At 44.9% G+C, this 22,353-nt stretch overlaps 1 protein-coding gene across 1 annotated transcript in view; it reads left to right on the forward strand.

Moving 5' to 3' along the window:
• LOC118385355 (transmembrane protein 132C) overlaps positions 1-22,353 on the forward strand; it is a 213,351-nt gene that overhangs the window by 121,365 nt on the left and 69,633 nt on the right. The window contains exon 4 of the mRNA XM_035772439.2: positions 10,626-10,812. Coding sequence (XP_035628332.1) covers positions 10,626-10,812 — 187 coding nt within the window. The remainder of the gene's footprint in view (positions 1-10,625; positions 10,813-22,353) is intronic.

The raw sequence follows: 22,353 nt of genomic DNA on the forward strand, positions 1-22,353 counted from the left end.
CTAGGGTGGCTGGAGTCTTTGACAATTTTTAGGGCCTTCCTCTGACACTGCCTGGTATAGAGGTCCTGGATGGCAGTAAGGTTGGCCCCAGTGATGTACTGGGCCGTTCGTACTACCCTCTGTAGTTCCTTGCGGTCAGAGGCCCAGCAGTTGCCATACCAAGCAGTGATGCAACCAGATATATATATGCCATTTAGCAGACGCTTTTATCCAAAGCGACTTACAGTCATGTGTGCATACATTCTACGTATGGGTGGTCCCGGGAATCGAACCCACTACCCTGGCGTTACAAGCGCCATGCTCTACCAACTGAGCTACAGGAGATGGCAGTAACCAGTCAGGATGCTCTTGATGGTGCAGCTGTAGAACCTTTTGAGGATCTGAGGAACCATGCCAAATCTTTTCAGTCTCCAGAGGGGGAATAGGTTTTGTTGTGCCCGCTTGACGACTGTCTTGGTGTGCTTGGACCATGTTAGTTTGTTGGTGATGTGGACATCAAGGAACTTGAAGCTCTCAACCTGCTCCACTGCAGCCCTGTCGATGAGAATGGGGGCGTGCTCGGTCCTCTTTTTCCTGTAGTAAACAATCATCTCCTTTGTCTTGATCACGTTGACGGAGAGGTTGAAGTCCTGGCACCACACAGCCAGGTCTCTGTCCTCCTCCCTATAGGCTGTCTCGTTGTTGTCGGTGATCAGGCCTACCACTGCTGTGTCATCGGCAAATTGAATGATGGTGTTGGAGTCGTGCCTGACCGTGCAGTCATGAGTGAACAGGGAGTACAGGAGGGGACTGAGCACACACCCCTATGTTGAAGATCTTCGTGGCGGATGTGTTGTTACCTACCCTTACCACTTGGGGGCGGCCTGTCAGGAAGTCCAAAATCCAGTTGCAGAGGGAGGTGTTTAGTCCCAGGGTCCTTAGCTTATTGATGAGCTTTGAGGGCACTATGGTGTTGAACGCTGAGTTGTAGTCACTGAATTGCATTCTCACATCGGTATTCATTTTGTTCAGGTGGGAAAGGGCAGTGTGGAGTGCAATAGAGATTGTATCATCTGTGGATCTGTTGAGGCGGTATGCAATTTAGAGTGGGTCTAGGGTTTCTGGGATGATGGTGTTGATATTAAGACACTTTATTACTGCATACACATATTACTATAGCAGACATGCGATATATGTTCTATCATTCAGCCTACAGTAGCACCCAATGTGTGGTGTTCAATGTAGGCTTATGAGACTTTTGAAAACAATATGCAGGGCTTAACATTAACCTGTTTATCCACTTGTACTTCAGACAAGGAAGTGACTAACAATGTTGTGTTGTTTGATCCAATAAACCAGTTCACAAAATAAAATGCATTATTATTCCCATACCATTATTACAGAGAATCAGACAAATTATGCTACCCTTCGCCTATTGGCGACTTAGCTTATTCGAGCAGGTCTCAAAATTAAACACTGCCCCTTTAAGACAAAAAATCTCTTTACCAGTCACTTTTCAAAGATGTCTAGAAATGTACACATGTTGTGCTCTTGTAGGAAGCAATCACTCCCCCATTGCTGACTACAAATGATCTATAACTAGGCTAAGAACTCAGTAACTAGCAAAGGATATGAACAAATGTGCACACGTGGCGACATGCAGCTCTGCTTTGATTTCAAAACAAGTGATCTACTCATGACCACTCATGCTGTAAACACAGTCCAGTTCAAAGTGAATGGCATAGATCCATATACAGTACAGTATGGCAATGGTCTAATTGCATATAGGCCCACTGCAGCATTGATTGGTTATGCCACACCGATCTGTGCCGAGTACAGGCTGAGTCGTGCATGTCAATGAACTAGAATCCTACTCCGATGCATTCTGCCTACAACAAAATCTCTTGCATAGTTAGTATTGCATACTAATAAGTCTTGCATAGTTAGTTTTGTTTCACTATGTTGCATTGAAAGTGGCTAATATTGCATTGATTCGATCACAATTCCCACAGCGAAGGGAAACGTTGATAGTGTTAACTAAGGGAAACAACTCTAGAAAGTTGAGTTGTGCTTCTCTGCGGGTGCTGATATTTCTTCTGTGTGGCAGTCCCAGGGAGCTGCGTGCCCATGCACGAACTCAGCTTAAAGGGAACATTGCTGGAGTCTAACTGGAATATCACAGTTGCTCATGACCGAGACACCACCAAGCACCGGAGACAGAACCGGATTGGCTCGTTGTTATTCTGGGGTTGGTTGATGCCATTTTGAACCCTCTTCAGACCCTCCATAGTCAATAACTCATTGGCACTCCCATCACACTCTCAACCAATAGCCTGAGGTGGGTTGGCTTCCTACATGCTTTGGTGTCCATATTCTGGTAATGTCTGGTAACATTTGCACACTAACTGGTTCTAATATCACTAATGTATCGCGTCGTCCTGTGGCTGGAAACTACAGAGAATTCAAGCTCAGTGTCAGAGTACATTTAGAGTTGAAGTATTAATGAGTGAGCTTTTTTAGGATCTTGCTCTGGGTAAACACTGACTCTAATAGTCAGGCTTCATCTTCAGCCAGGGTGAAAACCCATACAATATTACATGTACATACTACAATATGTCAATATTGCACATACTTATTATTTTTACTATTTTCTATATTGTAGAATAATAGTGAAGACACAAAAACTATGAAATAACACATATGGAATCATGTAGTAACCATAAAAGTGTTTTATATATTTTATATTTGAGATTCTTCAAAAGTACCCACCCTTTGCCTTTATGACAGCTTTGCACACTCTTGGCATTCCCTCAACCAGCTTCATCTGGAATGCTTTTCCAACAGTCTTGAAGGAGTTCCCACATATGCTGAGCACTTGGTGGCTGCTTTTCTTTCACTCTGTTGTCCAACTCAACCCAAACCATCTCACTTGGGTTGAGGTTGGGTGATTGTGGAGGCCAGGTCATCTGATGCAGTACTCCATCACTCTCCTTCTTAGTTAAATAGCCCTTATACAGCCTGGAGGTGTGTTGGGTCATTGTCCTGAAGAAAAACAAACGATTGCCCCACTAAGTACAAACCAGATGGGATGGCGTATCACTGCAGAATGCTGTAGTAGCCATGCTGGATAAGTGTGCTTTGAATTGTAAATAGGTAACTGACAGTGTCACCAGCAAATCACCCCATCTCCTCCTCCATGCTTCACGGTGGGAACCACACATGCGGAGATCATCCGTTCACCTACTCTGCGTCTCACAAAGACATGGCGATTGGAACCAAAAATCTCAAATTTAGACTCATCCGACCAAAGGACAGATGTCTAATGTTCATTGCTCATGTTTCTTGGCCCAAGCAAGACTCTTATTATTGGTGTCCTTTAGTAGTGGTTTCCTTTGCAGCACTTTGAACATGAAGGCCTGATTCACGCAGTCTCCTCTGAACAGTTGATGTTAAGATGTGTCTGTTACTTGGCTCAAACGCATTAAGAAGGAATGAAATTCCACAAAGGAACTTTTAACTAGGTACACCTGTTACATGAAATGCATTCCAGGTGACCTCATGAAGCTGGTTGAGAGAATGCCAAGCGTGTGCAAAAGCTGTCATCAAGGCAAAGGGTGGCTACTTTGAAGAACCTCAAATTTCAAACATGTTTTGATTTGTTTAAGACTTTTTTTGGTTGCTACATGTGTTATTTCATAGTTTTGATGTCTTCACTATTATTCGACAATGTAGAACATTGAATAACAAAAACCCTTGAGTGAGTAGATGTGTCCAAACTTTTGACTGGTACTGTATATATACTGGATGACATGCTTAAAACAACAAGGAATGTAGCATAGTCCTTTCACTGAACAGCATTGCTATTATGACTCAGTATTTGTGGAGGGAGATCACAGCAAACACTCTGACAGTGCGGACATGTAGTGATATTGGGTGTTGCTCAACCAGAGGCGGCTGGCGGGGGGAGCTATAGGAGGATGGGCTCATTGTAAATGGCTTCAATGGAATCAAAGGAACGGAGTTACACATTTGATTTCCATATGTTTGATATCCTTCTATGTATTCCATTCCAGCCATTACATTGAGCCAGTCCTCATTTAGCTTACCCCACCAGCCTCCTCTGTACTCAACGATTAACTTATAACTATACTATTCAACAATTGTACTGCCATTGATCTCACAAGCTATCCATTTAAGGAAGCCATCATTTAAGCAAGTGTGTTTATATGTTTATGTAGTGAAGTCACGATCTGCAGTATTCCTTGCTCGCTTTGAATCCAGTGCTGTGGATGAATCCAGAATCTATGTCTTTGGTGACGTTCTCATTCAGACCTCTTTACACCATTGTATATGAATGATGCCTATGTGGATGTTCTTTGTCCCGAAGCTGTTTGGTCGTGGTGGGTTATACCCCCTAATTTAAATGCCTCTGGGCCGGCGCCTTTTGTACTTTAGAGAGCTTTACAGTATAATATGGGAACCACATAATATGGTTCCCAGCATGTGTGACCTTGGCTTGGAGAGCACTATGTAATTCAATGACCCCGTCCCCTGGCTGGGGTGTGAAAGACAGCAGCGTGAATGATGCCAAAATGCCCTTAATTTACATTTTAGGCATCAGCCTGACTCCTGGGAGGAAATGACGGTTGTGACTAGAGAGAGTACAGCTACGACCCGAAGTGACTTTTTTCGTAGCTGGTTAACAGAGCATTTTAGCTAAACCTAACTTTTCCTAACCTTAACCTTTGTCTCCTAATCTGTCACGTTAATGATCCTAACTTGCTGCGTAAATTCTCCTAACCAGCTACGAAAAGTAACTTCCGGTCATAGTTGTACTCCCTCTAGTCACAACCATTATTTCCTCCCAGGGGTCAGGTTGATATCTAAAATGTAAATTAATGGCGTACTCCCTCTAGTCAAAACCGGAAATAACAGCCTTGCCCCGCAGTGTCAAATCCTGTACCCCGCAGCTACGCTCTCTTCTTTGGGGAGCACAAAGTAACTACCCCTATACGCTTGCATGCATATAAACACACACATGCAATGTATGTTCATTCATGCGCACATCGCATAGAGGATCTAGCCTTCAAAAGCTTCTATTTATGAGTTCCAGTCCCATCCTCTTCATTAAAGAGTGATCAGTATCTGGTAATATTTCACACTGTCTTTTATCCGTTGTAATCTAATATTTCCTCCTTTTCTCCCTCTCTGTGTCCTGTGGTGGTGTGTGTGTGTGTGTGTGTGTGCCTGTGTGTGTTTCAACTGCCCACTTCCGTCCTGTAAAGCTCCAGGTCTTGGCCCCCATGCTGGCTCCCTGATTGTGTTCCCCGCTTCCTCAGTGGGGGGGGCTGTACCTCCCAGAGCTGCCCCAGATGGAAGCACTCTGTCTGGGTTACTGTCCCGCTGGATCTGGGCCTCAGGCAACTTCCAGCCCACCACAGAGTACAAGCCCTTACTTCTGACCTATAGGAATTGAGAATCCTCCACCGATTAGCACGCGTTCCTGCCTAGCTACATTTCATCTGCTTCTACTTCTATGGTCCCAAACGATTAATTTCTCCCCAACACACACACACACACACACACACAAACAGGCCCACTGCGGCACCGCAGCCCACTCCACGCGGAGGCTTTGTGTTGAATTGATTCTGTTCTTTTGATGTATCATTGTTGTCACTGCTAACCAAATCGTTGCTGCGCCTGAAAGGAGTCACCATAGCAAAGTTGCCTTCCTTCCTGTGGTTGCATAGGCCCATTCATAAAGGTGTTAGGCATAAGGAATGCACACAGCTGCTGCACAGGCCCTCTGTGTTGGGTAGCTGACATCTTGGTATTCTATCTTTTTCTGTCATACTTTCATTCCTGGAGCCCTTTGTCACAACAGCTCTCCTCTGGAGAGGAATGTCACGAAGCCCAACAGTGAGTTCGTGTGTATCTCTACATGTGTGTACGGATGCTTCTGTTTCTTCCTGACTGCTGTTAGGTCAGAGGGAACGGCACAAAACAGCACATGGGTTACTGTGACACCCAGGTCTACAGTAAACAGCCTGACGATCCAGGGAAGTCCTTAATATCCACTCTCTTAACGCAGCACTCTCTCACAGTAACTACTGTACACTTGGCATCGTGGGACTTATTCTTAGCTAGAACCCTATTTAGTTTAGTCTTTGTCCGTCTCAGGCATCCATCTCGAAGCAGCAGCAGAAGCAGCAGAAAAAGAAGCAAGTAGCTGACTCTTCGACTATAGTTTTCTAATGCGCCCTTTCTCTGGCTCCATTGAAAGGGCACAGTATGGTTATGTTTATAATGAGACACATAATAAAGCTGGCTGACCTCTCTGGCCAGCAGGCTGCAGCCATTTATCATCCCAAACACTTGCTGTGGCAGTACCAGCCACCAGATAACACACTGCCCTCTGCTGGACACACACTGTGTGCGGGGTGGGGGGGGGGGGGCAGAAGTGGATAAGCTTGTCGATGTGGCCAAATAAGCTTGTCAATGTGGCCACATACAGATTATTCATAGTTTGTGAGATTAGCTTGTCAGAGTTGATTTGAACAGAGTAATTTCTGCAGTACGGTGTCGTCATACATTACAGTCTGTCCTCCAAAACTCTCATTGCGCATTGATCTCACCGACCACCAGTCTTTGAAGTGTGGTTGTAATTTTCTGAAATGGTAAACCAGAAAAAATTCTGGGAGTCTAAAATGGAATATATGCTCAGCTAGAATGTTCAGCTCCAAGACCATGGATCAGTGTTCTCGCCTTGTGGATTTGGGGTATTGATCCTGTTGCACAATATGACACTCATGAGGACCTTACTTGGAAGTTGGTGCAATACAATACAGAGATCAGTTTCCAATCCAATTTATTCCCCTGTCGATTGTATAATGCCTGTCTGAGTTTGCACTTACTTTGAAAACTTGGTGGCATCTCAGCATGCACTTAAATTGTGATTATACACACAATAAATACAGTGATACGAGAGGGTTTGTTTGTATGTATTACACAGAATTGACAGTAAGTTTCAGATCCCAGTTGCAAGTTATAGTTTCACAATGCCTTGTACACTGTTTGTTTCCCCGGGATGTTTACTTTTGTATCTAGTTTTATGTTAGATAAAGAATGCCATGGGGACAGACAGTCAGGCAGGCTGATCAAACTGAAGGCTCAGGAAATCAGAGTTTAGGATTTTGTATTCATCGTTTTTCCTGCTTTGTTTGCATCGCAATCAGTGGAGAGCCAATGTTATTCTTTTCAGATAAGATCTTTCTCTGTGAAATGTGCCATGGAGGAGGAACAAAAGTAAATTGCTTTTTTCTCCCTCATGCTTCTGGGGAATGTGAGACAGAACTGAACTGAACTGAGTTTGGGTTGCAGTGGATACATGTTATACTATTTAACAGCTCTCCTCTTGTTTGGCACTCACTTTTCCCTATGTCTGCGTCTCCTTTTGTCTAACTTGGTTTCCATCCAAACTGAGACAGATTTTCATGTGAATTTCATAAAATCTAAAAAATATATACAGTGGGGCAAAAAAGTATTTAGTCAGCCACCAATTGTGCATGTTCTCCCACTTAAAAAGATGAGAGAGGCCTGTAATTTTCATCATAGGTACACTTCAACTATGACAGACAAAATGAGAAAAAAAATCCAGAAAATCACATTGTAGGATTTTTTTATGAATTTATTTGCAAATTATGGTGGAAAATAAGTATTTGGTCAAACAAGCAAGATTTCTGGCTCTCACAGACCTGTAACTTCTTCTTTAAGAGGCTCTTCCACTCGTTACCTGTATTAATGGCACCTGTTTGAACTTGTTATCAGTATAAAAGTCCACAACCTCAAACAGTCACACTCCAAACTCCACTATGGCCAAGACCAAAGAGCTGTCAAAGAACACCAGAAACAAAATTGTAGACCTGCACCAGGCTGGGAAGACTGAATCTGCAATAGGTAAGCAGCTTGGTTTGAAGAAATCAACTGTGGGAGCAATTATTAGGAAATGGAAGACATACAAGACCACTGATAATCTCCCTCGATCTGGGGCTCCACACAAGATCTCACCCTGTGGGGTCAAAATGATCACAAGAACTGTGAGCAAAAATCCCAGAACCACACGGGGGGACCTAGTGAATGACCTGCAGAGAGCTGGGACCAAAGTAACAAAGCCTACCATCAGTAACACACTACAGGGGGGCAGGGTAGCCTAGTGGTTAGAGCGTTGGACTAGTAACCGGAAGGTTGCAAGTTCAAGGTACAAATCTGTCGTTCTGCCCCTGAACAGCCCACTGTTCCTAGGCCGTCATAGAAAATAAGAATGTATTCTTAACTGACTTGCATAGTTAAATACATTTTAAAAAATTAAGAAAACTACACCGCCAGGGACTCAAATGGTCAGATGGCTCAAATGGCTCCAGCGCTGCCGGAGTCTCCCGCCTCTCTGGCGCTACCAGAGCCTTCCTCCTCTCCAGCGCCACCCGTCTGCCCAGCGCCGCCCGTCTGCCCAGCGCCGCCAGCGCCGCCCGTCTGCCCAGCGCCGCCAGTGCCGCCCGTCTGCCAGGAGCCGCCAGTCAGCCAGGGGCCGCCAGTGCCACCAGTCAGCCAGGGGCCGCCAGTGCCGCCAGTCAGCGAGGGGCCGCCAGAGCCCCTCTGTCCCGAGCAGCCGCTCCTCTGTCCCGAGCAGTCGCCCCTCTGTCCCGAGCAGCCGCCCCTCTGTCCTGAGCTGCCACCCCTCTGTCCCGAGCTGCCGCCCCTCTGTCCATTGAGAAGAGTTGCCATGGTGAGGAGGCCACTGAAGCGGACAAGGTGGGGGACTAAGACTACGGTGAAGTGGGGGCCACGTCCAGCACCAGAGCCGGACGTGGCCCTGATATGGTTCTCAGAGGCAGGTGTTCGTCATTGTCTCTGATTGGGAACCATATTTAGGTAGCCTGTTTGGTGTTGGGTTTTGTGGGTGATTGTCCTTAGTGTCTTGATGTCCTTGTTCTGTGTGTATGTGCACCTGTTTCGGTTTTCGTTACGTTTATTGTTTTGTAATGTTTGTATTTAGATTCGTGTTGCTTCAGTTCAAAAAAACATGGATCGCAATCTACACGCCGCATTTTGGTCCGACTCTCTTTCCCATACAGAAAACCGTTACAAGGACGACTGATCCGTTTAAAGGAAAGAATGAATGGGGATTTTGTATGTATGTATGTATGTATGTATGTATGTATGTATGTATGTATGTATGTATGTATGTATGTATGTATGTATGTATGTATGTATGTATGTATTGATTTTGAGTGAAAACCTCCTTCCATCAGCAAGGGCATTGAAGATGAAACGTGGCTGGGTCTTTCAGCATGACAATGATCCCAAACACACCGCCCGGGCAACGAAGGAGTGGCTTCGTAAGAAGCATTTCAAGGTCCTGGAGTGGCCTAGCCAGTCTCCAGATCTCAACCCCATAGACAATCTTTGGAGGGAGTTGAAAGTCTGTGTTGCCCAGCAACAGCCCCAAAACATCACTGCTCTAGAGGAGATCTGCATGGAGGAATGGGCCAAAATACCAGCAACAGTGTGTGTGAACCTTGTGAAGACTTACAGAAAACGTTTGACCTCTATCATTGCCAACAAAGGGTATATAACAAAGTATTGAGGTAAACTTTTGTTATTGACCAAATACTTATTTTCCACCATAATTTGAAAATAAATTCATTAAAAATCCTACAATGTGATTTTCTGGATTTTTTCCCTCATTTTGTCTGTCAAGTGTACCTATGATGAAAATTACAGGCCTCTCTCATATTTTTAAGTGGGAGAACTTGCACAATTGGTGGCTGACTAAATACTTTTTTGCCCCACTGTATATATGTATTTCCCCACCAGATGTAGCATGGGTAACACTTTATTTGGATAGTCAACATACATGTCAGTAACATTTCAACAAACATGCAGTTGAGATGTTACTGATATTCTGTATATAGTCTGTAGAGCATCTATAGATGGACTATCCAAATAAAGTGTTACCAAAACAGATTTGCCCAATCTGGTTTTCGCACATGCTCTAGACAAGTGGACACTGGAAAGGTTACGTTACATGATGAGATGGATAAGAGCAAGATCGTTTTCATTTTTTATTGGCAGCTAAGCACCGATCATCATGTCACTAGCATACAAGTTAAGATGCTCAAAATGTATTGGAAAGGAGCATCAAGCTCATCACCACGCAGACACCACCTTGTAGCCTAAACTGTGCATGCTTTTCCAAGTCACAGTGGGAGTACCACACAACCTAACATCCTGTGATTGCAAATTTACCTCGACATGAGGGTTATTCTATCAACAACTGCTCAATAGATTGTTTCCAGAGCAATACGTTGCATAATACATTTTACCGACACAAAAATAACCCACCATGTCGAACAATCATATTGTCTGTTGACATTCATATAGTTCTACCGACACTTTGTTTCCATCACACAATTTTTTTAAAACGCCATGACTTTACTTGGATTAAAACTGTGGATGGAAACGTGGCTATTGATGATACTAATGTTAATACACCCTTAATGCCTTTTCTAAACACCCAAGGTCACTTGATCATACAAATAAAAAACACTTCTTTCCCTCCATTCCTCTCCCCTCCCCTCTTCCCCCAGGCTGGAGGCGGGTTACCAGAGGGTCCTCCAGGTGGATCTGGAGGTGAACGGGCTACTGGACCCGCTGGGCAGCCGGGTGGTTATGTGGCAGGTGGAGTACCCTCCTACACGCTCCATCACTGATGAGGTCCAGACCGTCATCCGCCTGGCACCACAGGACTTGGGTGGCATTGTGCCACTGGCAATGGTGAGGAACCAGAAAGAGAGTGCCTGTGTGTGTGTAGTAATATTTATCATGTATATAATATACCTCACATGCGACTCATAAGAAGACAATTCATTTAGCCCATTAAATGAATTATCGAATCCATCAGATAAATAGCAATATGCAAGAAAAATATAGTTGAGTTACAGTAATAGGCAGTGAAGAAATGTCTGAGAATGGACTGTATTTATTTACTTTACTTTGGATTCACATACAAGGCATAAAGATTAAGTGACAAAGCATGAAAACGCATTACAAGGCATTATTCCAAGCATGATCAAAGAGAGAGAGAGAGAGAGAGAGGCTTGTGCTATGACGTAAATCTCATGGGAAAACCAAAAACATATGCCATACTATGTTTCGTTTTTAAAGAGAAAACACAAATCTAAAATAAGGATAAGTTTCTCAGTTCATTCAAATCATTATTTCATTAAAGAGATTCGGTATCTCACCACAGCAAGTCAGGAACATAAGAGAAGGTACAATGAATCTAAGTTTGTTGACCGATAGTGTTACTGTAAAGTTAACCTCCCATCAGATATCAGACCTACAGTTGAAGTCAGAAGTTTACATACATCTGAGCCAAATACATTGAAACTCAGTTTTTCACAATGCCTGACAATTAATCCTAGTAAAAATGATCTGTCTCAGGTCAGTGAGGATCACAATTTTATTTTAAGAATGCGAAATGTCAGAATAATAGTTGAGAATTAATTATTTCAGCTTATATTTATTTCATCACATTCCCAGTGGGTCAGAAGTTTACATAAACTCAATTCGTATTTAGTAGCATTGCCTTGAATTTTTTACAACTGGGGTCAAATGTTTCAGGTAGCCTTCCACAAGCTTCCCACAATAAGTTGGGTGAATTTTGGCCCATTCCTCCAGACAGAGCTGGTGTAACTGAGTCAGGTTTGTAGACATCCTTGCTCACACAGGCCTTTTCAGTTCTGCCCACAAATATTCTATAGGATTGAGGTCAGGGCTTTGTGATGGCCACCCCAATACCTTGACTTTGTTGTCCTGAAGCCATTTTGCCACAACTTTGGACGTATGCTTTGGGTCATTGTCCATTTGGAAGACCCATTTGCGACCAAGCTTTAACTTCCTGACTGATGTCTTGAGATGTTGCTTCAATATATCCAAAGTTTTCCTGCCTCAAGATGCCATCTATTTTGTGAAGTGCACCAGTCCCTCCTGCCGCAAAGCACCCCCACAACATGATGCTGCAACCCCCTTGCTTCACGGTTGGGATGATGTTCTTCGAATTGCAAGCATCCCCCTTCTTCCTCCAAACATAATGATGGTCATTATGGCCAAACAGTTCTATTTTTGTTTCATCAGACCAGAGGACATTTCTCTAAAAAGTATGATCTTTGTCCCCATGTGCAGTTGCAAACCGTAGTATGGCTTTTTGATGGCGGTTTTGGAGCAGTGGCTTCTTCCTTGCTGAGCGGCCTTTCAGGTTATGTCAATATAGGACTTGTTTTACTGTGGATATAGATACTTTTGTACCTGTTTCCTCCAGCATCTTCACAAGGTCCTTCGCTGTTGTTCTGGGATTGATTTGCACTTTTCGCACCAAAGTACGTTCATCTCTAGGAGACAGAACGCGTCTCCTTCCTGAGTGGTATGATGGCTGCGTGGTCCCATGGTGTTTATACTTGCATACTATCGTTTGTACAGATGAACGTGGTACCTTCAGGCATTTGGAAATTGCTCCCAAGGATTAACCAGTGGAGGTATACCATTTTGTTTCTGAGGTCTTGGCTGATTTATTTTGATTTTCTCATGATGTCAAGCAAAGAGGCACTGAGTTTGAAGGTAGGCCTTGAAACACATCCACAGGTACACCTCTAATTGACTCTGATAGGCTAATATGTCAATTAGCCTATCAGAAGCTTCTAAAGCCATGACATTTTCTGGAATTTTCCAAGCTGTTTAAAGGCACAGTCAACTTAGTGTATGTACATTTCTGACCCACTGGAATTGTGATACAGTGAATTGTAATGCACAAAGCAGATGTCCAAACCGACTTGCCAAAACTATAGTTTGTTAACAAGAAATTTGATTGCTGAAAAAACGATTTTTAATGACTCCAACCTTAGTGTATGTAAACTTCCAACTTCAACTGTACATGATGTAGTCACAACAGAACCTCTGCCTCTCAGAGGTGTGACAATGGGGGTTGGCAAGATCAACAGAGAAAATGTAGAATCCCTAAGACAACACAGAGAAATCCTTACATACAGTTAGCTGATAAGAAGACTCACTTCGGGGGTTGGGCAATTCTATGTGTGTGTGTGTGTGTGTGTGTGTGTGTGTGTGTGTGTGTGTGTGTGTGTGTGTGTGTGTGTGTGTGTGTGTGTGTGTGTGTGTGTGTGTGTGTGTGTGTGTGTGTGTGTGTGTGTGTGTGTGTGTGTGTGTGTGCAGCTTTACCTCACATGGCTGACTGCACTCTGCAGGAGGCTTTGTCTCTCTTCTCTCCAAAGCTGACACCCACTGTTTTACCTCTCTTTGCAATTCTGAACCCTTGTATCATCGATTTTCCCCAGCACTTCCACTTTGATGTCTTTGTCTCTTTATACTGCCTGTGTTTGGGAAAAGCAGAGGAAAGTCAAATTGCTGTTATTGTAAATAAGAAGAATTTTGAACTTAATGATAAAATCATTATGTGTTGGTTGTCAAGCTTGGATGCCTTTTTAAAAGTAGTATGTTTGAGTTGTGAGGTGAACAAGCTGAAGTCCCATGTTGAAAGCCCAGACCTCTCTGCTAGGGTTAAACACTAAGCGTGCACTTTTTAATTGGCTGTAATTTGGCTAATAGAGCTTTTCTGTACTTTCCATGATTAAGAAAGGTAATTGAGTTTGGTCCTAGGATAATCCTTTTAAAAAACAGATGGATGCATCGGCAAGGGACTCGAGACAGCCAAATGTATTACGATAATTAATATTTATTTATGATAAAATCTTTGCAACTGTTTGGCTTTCAGTGTTGTTTTGGGTTGTGGATTTTAGTTTTTTTTTCCACTATAAAAATAAATATGTACGCTGCAGTCAGATTTTTTATTTAATTTTCCAAATTGCATATTGTGTTCAAAGCTCTGGCTTTTATTATGGTAATTGGTGAGAAAGCACTTCACCCTCACAAACAATTATGCATTCAGGCCACGACAGCAACATGTAGACTTCTACTGTGTCTTTAACCTTTGGCTGGCCCTACTAACATCCAGGTCAGATTTTTCTACTATTAACCTTTTTTTACAGATTTTTTTTGGTAATTTTGCAGACGCTCTTATCCAAAGAGACTTATAGGAGAAATTAGGGTTAAAGGGTAGGTGGGGGTGGGAGGGGGTTCTACTAAGCCAACATATAGAATTGTTTTAAGACTGTCATACCATAGATCATTTCTATTTTTGGTATACCAAAATAAGTGTGTAAAAATTATTTGATAAAATATAGAATTTGTGTCATGCATAGGTGTAATAGGTGGCAGGGAAGTCAGGCGCAGGAGAGTCAAATGGAGTGTAAAATAGAGTCTTTTAATAAAGTCCACGGAGTATGCTCCATAACACTAAATGTACATAAACAAACAAACATGGGTACGAGGACCCGACGCGCACCTATACAACAATCACACTACACTGACAATAAAACAATCTCTGACAAAGACATGAGGGGAAACAGAGGGTTAAATATACAACAGGTAATGAATGGGATTGAAAACAGGTGTGTGGGAAGACAAGACAAAACCAATGGAAAATTAAAAAAGGATCAATGATGGCTAGAAGACCGGTGACGTTGAACGCCGAGCACCGCCCGAACAAGGAGAGGCAACGACTTCGGCAGAAGTCGTGACAGTACCCCCCCCCCCCTGATGCGCGGCTCCAGCTGCGCGTCGACACCGGCCTCGGGGACGACCCGGAGGGCGAGGTGCAGGGCGATCCGGATGGAGACGGTGGAATTCTGATAACATGGAAGGATCTAACACGTCCTCCACCGGAACCCAGCATCTCTCCTCCGGCCCGTACCCCTCCCAGTTCACGAGGTACTGAAGGCCCCTCGCCCGACGTCTAGAATCCAAAATGGATCGAACAGAGTACGCCGGAACCCCCTCGATGTCTAGAGGAGGCGGAGGAACATTACGCACTTCAGCCGCGGGCCAGCCACCATTGGCCTGAGGAGAGACACATGGAACGAGGGGTTAATACGGTAATGAGCGGGTAGTTGTAACCTATAACATACCTCGTTCACTCTCCTCAGGACTTTAAACGGCCCCACAAACCGCGGACCCAGCTTCCGGCAGAGCAGGCGAAGGGGCAGGTTTCGGGTCGAGAGCCACACCTTCAAAGCTTCTACGACAGCTAACAGCTCTCGGTTCCCCACATCATAGTTTCGCCCTGTTCGCCTCAGCCGACCACTGCAAGCGCACCGGGCCCCCCTTTAGCAGTGAGGTAATGGGAGCTGCCACCTGACCAAAACCCCGGATAAACCTCCGGTACTAATTGGAAAACCCCCAAAAAACACTGCAACTCCTTTACCGTGGTTGGAGTCGGCCAATTACGCACGGCTGTAATGCGGTCGCTCTCCATCTCCACTCCTGAAGTGGAAATCCGATGCCCTAGGAAGGAGATGGATTGTTGGAAAAACAAGCATTTCTCAGACTTGACATATAGATCATGCTCCAACAGGCGGCCAAGCACCCTGCGCATCAGGGACACATGCTTCGCGCGTGTAGCAGAGTATATCAGAATATCATCGATATACACCACTACGCCCTGCCCGTGCAGGTCCCTGAAGATCTCATCCACAAATGATTGGAAAACTGATGGAGCATTCATCAACCCATATGGCATGACCAGGTACTCATCATGACCTGAGGTGGTGCTAAATGCCGTCTTCCACTCATCACCCTTCTTAATACGCACCAGATTGTACGCACTCCTGAGATCCAATTTTGTGAAAAAACGTGCCCCGTGTATTAACTCAATAATCGTATTGATCAGAGGTAGCGGGTAACTATATTTCACTGTGATTTTATTAAGACCTCGATCAACGCACGGGCGTAAACCGCCATCCTTTTTTTTTCACAAAAAAGAAACTCGAAGAGACGGGTGAAATGGATGGCTGAATGAACCCCTGATGCAGGGATTCAGAGACATATGTCTCCATAGCCTCCATCTCCGCTTGCGACAGGGGATACACGTGACTCTTGGGATATGCAGCGTCTACCAGGAGATCTATCGCACAATCCCCCCGTCGATGGGGTGGTAATTGAGTCGCCTTCTTTTTACAGAAGGCGAGAGCCAAATCGGCATATTCGGGGGGAATGCGCACGGTGGAGACCTGGTCTGGACTTTCCACCATAGTAGCACCAACGGAAAACCCTAAACACCTACCTGAGCATTCTCGCGACCACCCCGTGAGAGCCCTCTGTGGCCAAGAAACAGTGGGGTTATGACAAACCAAGGTAGGCCTAGCACCACAGAATATGCAGGAGAATCAATAAGGAAAAGACTAATCTTCTCCTTGTGACCGTCCTGCGTTATCATACACAAAGGTGCGGTTACCTCCCTGATAAACCCTGACCCTAATGGTTGACTATCTAAGGCATGAATAGGGAAAGGCATATCCACAGGAACAATAGGGATCCCTAAACTATGAGCTAGACTTTTATTAATGAAATTCCCAGCCGCACCTGAATCTACTAGCTCCTTATACTGGGAATGCAGTGAAAAATCAGGAAAAGAGACAGAGACAAACATTAGTGCAGCAGAGGGCTCTGGATGAGAATGGTGCCTACTCACCTGGGGTGACGCCAGAATGCCCTGCCTGCCCTCTCTATTCCCAGAGGAACCAACCCGGCACCGACCAGCAGTGTGCTCTCTGCGACCTTGAATGGTGCTCCAGCGGGAACCCCCTCCGGTCTCCCTGCGCACCATCCCTCCCAATTCCATAGGTTCGGGAGAGAGGGTGCGGGAGGATGGAACAACCAGACCCCGATCTAGACGTCCACGAGTAGCCAGCATGTTGTCCAGCTTGATGGACATGTCCACCAGCTGGTCGAATGTGAGGGTGGTGTCTCTACAGGCCAGCTCCCGACGGACGTCCTCGCGTAGACTACAACGGTAATGGTCGATCAGGGCCCTGTCGCACCATCCAGCGCCGGCAGCCAAGGTCCTAAACTCCAAAGCAAAATCCTGTGCACTCCTCGTCTCCTGCCTCAGATGATAGAGAAGCTCACCCGCTGCTTTGCCGCATCCTCCCTACTACACACAGCGCTGGCCCATTCCAGGGCTTTCCCGGTGAGGCATGAGACGAGGGCGTAACTCTTCTCACGGTCAGATGGTACTGAGGAGGCCGTGGCTAGATACAAGTTCAGTTTAAGGAGGAAACCCTGGCAGCCGGTAGTATCTCCGTTGTATCCCGTAGGTAGTGATAAATGGATCTTCGATTCCGGAGAGGAAAAAACGTTCACGGGAGATTCCGGTTGTGGTGATGGTGGCGCTGGAGAAACTCCCTGTCTCTCCCAGCGATCCATTTTCATGACAATGTGATCCATGACGGAGCTGATAACGTCAAGCTCCCTCGCTTGTTCCTGAACGCGTTCCTCCAGCTCCATGGGCATAGTGTCCTCTCCTGCTGACTTCAGAGATTCTGTCAATGCATAATAATAGGTGGCAGGGAAGTCAGGCGCAGGAGAGTCAAATGGAGTGTAAAATGGAGTCTTTTAATAAAGTCCACGGAGTATGCTCCATAACACTAAATGTACATAAACAAACAAACATGGGTACGAGGACGCGACGCGCACCTATACAACAATCACACTACACTGACAATAAAACAATCTCTGACAAAGACATGAGGGGAAACAGAGGGTTAAATACTCAACAGGTAATGAATGGGATTGAAAACAGGTGTGTGGGAAGACAAGACAAAACCAATGGAAAATGAAAAAAGGATCAATGATGGCTAGAAGACCGGTGACGTCGAACGCCGAGCACCGCCCGAATAAGGAGAGGCAACGACTTCGGTAGAAGTCGTGACAATTTGGCCTTTACTACTATAGCCCATAGAAGTGCATTGAATACCACATTAATAAATGGCAAAAAATACAGTCAAAAAATGTATCTTAAGGAATGAGGTTTTGAAGTGTCTGTGCTATATCTGGGATATATAAGAAAGCTCAGGAATTATATATTAATGTATATACAGTGCATTCGAAAAGTATTCAGACCCCTTTACTTTTTCCACATTTTGTTGTTACAGCCTTACTCTAAAATTGATTAAATAAATAAAAATCCTCAATCTAAACACAATACACAACATTTTAAAATGTTTTTTGCTAATTTATCATATGTAAAAAAACATATATCTTACTTACATAAGTATTCAGACCCATTGCTATCAGACTTGAAATTGAGCTGAGGTGCATCCTGTTTCCATTGGTCATCCTTGAGATGTTTTTACACCTTGACTGGAATCCACCTGTGGTGAATTAAATTGATTGGACATGATTTGGAAAGGAACACACCTTTCTGTATAAGGTCCCAGAGTTGACAATAAATGTCAATACAAGCCGTGAGGTTGAAGGAATTGTCTGTAGGGCTCTGAGACAGGATTGTGTCGAGGCACAGATCTGGGGAAGGGTAACCAAAAATGTCTGCTGCATTGATGGTCCCCAAGAACACAATGGCCTCCATCATTCTTAAATGGAAGATGTTTGGAACCACCAAGACTCTTCCTACAGCTGAACTGAGCAATTGGGGGAGAAGCGCCTTTGTCAGAGAGGTGACCAAGAATGGTCACTCTGATGGTCACTCTGACAGAGCTCCAGAGTTCCTCTGTGGAGATGGGAGAACCTTCCAGAAGGACAACCATCTCTGCAGCACTCCATCATTCAGGCCTTTTATGGTAGAGAGTCCAGACGGAAGCCACTCCTCAATAAAAGGCACATAGTCCGCTTGGAGTTTTCCCAAAGGCACCTAAAGGACTCTATTGGAAACAAGATTATCTGGTCTGATGAAACCAAGATTGAACTCTTTGGCCTGAATGTCATGGTTTAAATGCTATCTCTAGAGGCAATATCTCTTTCATTATCACTATATGCACAGGTTAGGGTCTACGAGGAAACGACCTCATCACTGTCAAACACTCCCTAAAACACTTCAGCGAGCAGGCCTTTCTTAATCGACCTGGCCGGGGTATCCAGGTATGACATTGACCTCATCCCGATAGGAGAGGATGCCTGGCTATTCTTTAAAAGTGCCTTCCTCACCATCTTAAATTGGCATGCCCCATTCAAAAAATGTAGAACCAGGAATAGATATAGCCTTTGGTTCACTCCAGATCTGTCTGCCCTTGACCAGCACAAAAACATCCTGTGGCGTTCTGCATTAGCATCGGATAGCCCCTGTGATATGCAACTTTTCAGGGAAGTTAGGAACCAATATACACAGGCAGTTAGGAAAGCTAAGGCTAGCTTTTTTTAACAGAAATTTGCATTATGCAGTACAAACTCTAAAAACTTATGGGACACTGTAAAGTCCATGGAGAATAAGGGCACCGCCTCCCAGCTACCCACTGCTCTGAGGCTAGGAAATACTGTTACAACCGACAAATCCACTATAATTTAGAATTTCAATAAGCATTTCCCTACGGCTGGCCATGCTTTCCACCTGGCTACCCCTACCCCGGCACCCTCCACAGCAACCCGCCCAAGCCCCCACCATTTCTCCTTCACCAGATAGCTGATATCCAGATAGCTGATGTTCTGAAAGAGCTGAAAAATCTGGACCCCGACAAATCAGCCTGGCTAGACAATCTGGACCCTCTCTTTCTAAAATTATCTGCCGAAATTGCTGCAACCCCTATTACTAGCCGGTTCAACCTCTCTTTCGTATCGTCTGAGATTCCCGAAGATTGGAAAGCTGCCGCGGTCATCCCCCTCTTCAAAGGGGGAGACGCTCTAGACCCAAACTGCTACAGACCTATATCTATCCTACCCTGCATCTCTAAGGTCTTTGAAAGCCAAGTTAGCAAACAGATTACTGACCATTTTGAATCACATCGTACCTCCTCCGCTATGCAATCTGGTTTCCGAGCTGGTCATGGGTGCACCTCAGCCACACTCAAGGTCCTTAATGATATCATAACCGCCATTGATAAGAGACATTACTGTGCAGCTGTATTCATCAACCTGGCCAAAGCTTTTGCCTCTGTCAATCACCACATTTTTATTGGGCAGACTCAACAGCCTTGGTTTCTCAAATGATTGCCTCGCCTGGTTCACCAACTACTTCACTGATAGAGCTCAGTGTGTCAAATCAGAGGGCCTGTTGTCCGGACCTCTGGCAGTCTCTATGGGGGTGCCACAGGGTTCAATTCTCAGGCCGACTCTCTTCTCTGTATACATCAATGATGTCGCTCTTGCTGCTGGTGATTCTCTGATCCACCTCTACGCAGACGACACCATTCTGTATACTTCTGGCCCTTCTTTGAACACGGTGTTAAATAAAGGTTAAATAAAAAATAAATAAAAAACGTGTCACATCTGGAGGAATCCTGGCACCATCCCTATGGTGAAGCATGGTAGTGGCAGCATCATACTGTGGGGATGTTTTTCAGCGGCTTGGACTGGGAAAGTAGTCAGAATTTATGGAAAGATGAATGGAGGAAAGTACAGAGAGATGATGAAAACCTGCTCCACAGCGCTCAGGACCTCAGACTGGGGCAAATGACCCTAAGCACACAGCCAAGACAACGCAGGAGTAGCTTCAGGACAAGTCTCTGAATGTCCTTGAGTGGCACAGTGTAACGGTTTTGACTTGAGGTTATTATTTATAGGGGTGCCAGGTAGGTTGTGCCTACCAGAGAAAACATTGGTTTCTCCTTTTAGTTTGGGTGGGAATGAGTCCCATCTGGTCCGTCAAGTCTACACCAATACAAAGGACTTATGTAAAAGTCAGGATGGAAATAAACTTTTCATAAACCCTTAAAACATTGGAAAGAACTTCAAAAACAACTATATTCTGTTGCGTGGGTTGTATTAGCAACAACAATGATTACACACACACATATAATAATATCACAATGAGTTCTGGTTCCTCCAGAAATGTCCTGTACCTCGGGCCTAAAAAGAGTCCTGCCCGGTAAAGGAGTTCAGTGAACTCAGGTGACTTTTGTCACGCGATGTTTGTCCGTTCATTCCGTGTAGCGTAAACCCAGTATTAAACATACAATCAATATAACAATTACTTTACCACAGAACCTTAAAGCGGATCAACTCTTAATTAAGTCCTCAACTACCACTAACTACACAAATCACAGTATACATCACATCCAAACAAATGAAATACCGTATACAAAAATGTGGTAGTCAGTCGGTCAGTCAGACAATCCAATCCGCCAATAGATCTCCAGCGGAGAAAGGCCACGAAGAACGGAGAGGTGTAGTCCAGGGACGCGAAGAGTGGATCCGATCCTGGGTAAACTCTCTTAGGCTACAAAACACACGTTTAACGGCAACAAAACAAACGGAATAGAGAAGCTTCGGAACTGAGGGTTGAACACATCCTCATGCACGTCTCCATCACAACCCCACTTTCGTGCAGCTGATGCTGGCTATTTAATTGGGAATTAAAGGGAAAGCGCCCTATTGGAAGGAGTTGCACTGAGACGGTTCAGAAAAATTCAGGGCCGTCACACACCCCCTCCCCTGGAAAAAGCCGACCATTGCCCTGGAAGGCACATCTTGGTCGGGGAAACCGAGAAAGGTCTCCTCATCACTTTCCTCTACAAAAATATTCATTACTTTTTGGAGCTCACGCTCCTCAGCTGAGGAGTCACAGGCCTTAAGGTGCGAGACGTCTGGGTCTGGGAATCCGAGAAAAGTATCCTCACTATCCTCTTCAAAGGTATCCAGGACCTTGCGGCGCTCAATCGCCTCCAATTCCTCAGCCGAGGGTAACAGGCCTTAAGGCGTGAGACATGGACGATGCGCATATCTTCACCTGTGTCCTCTTTCACCACTCGGTAGTTCAAAGGGCCCATCTGCTCCACAATCCTATATGGTCCTTGCCATTTAGGAGCGAGCTTGGCCGAGAAGAATTGTTCAGCTTTCGAGTAAGGATGAGAGCGAAGCCACACCCGATCACGAAGCTGGAACTGCATGTCTCGTCTGTTCTTATCATAATTTCTCTTCTGCTTGAGTCGAGCCTGGATCATGTTCTTTGAGACAAGAGCTCTCAAGTCATGGAGATGGCCTACCTGGTCATAGCAAACAGCGTCTGGAGTAAGCTGCTGGGGCTGTAGCACCATATCCAAGGGTCCTCGGAGAGGACGACTTAGGTTCAGCTCTGCAGGTGTGACTCCAGTGGACTCTTGCACAGCAGAATTCAGGGCAAATCGAAACTCGTGAAGGTGCTTGTCCCAGTGTTTGTGCTGGGTCCCTACATAGGAAGCAATCATTGTCTTCAAGGTTCGATTTACTCTCTCAGTGAGATTGGTCTGTGGGTGATAGGCC

The sequence above is a fragment of the Oncorhynchus keta genome, chromosome 6, assembly GCF_023373465.1.
Source record: "Oncorhynchus keta strain PuntledgeMale-10-30-2019 chromosome 6, Oket_V2, whole genome shotgun sequence".
Classification (NCBI taxonomy): Eukaryota; Metazoa; Chordata; class Actinopteri; order Salmoniformes; family Salmonidae; genus Oncorhynchus; species Oncorhynchus keta.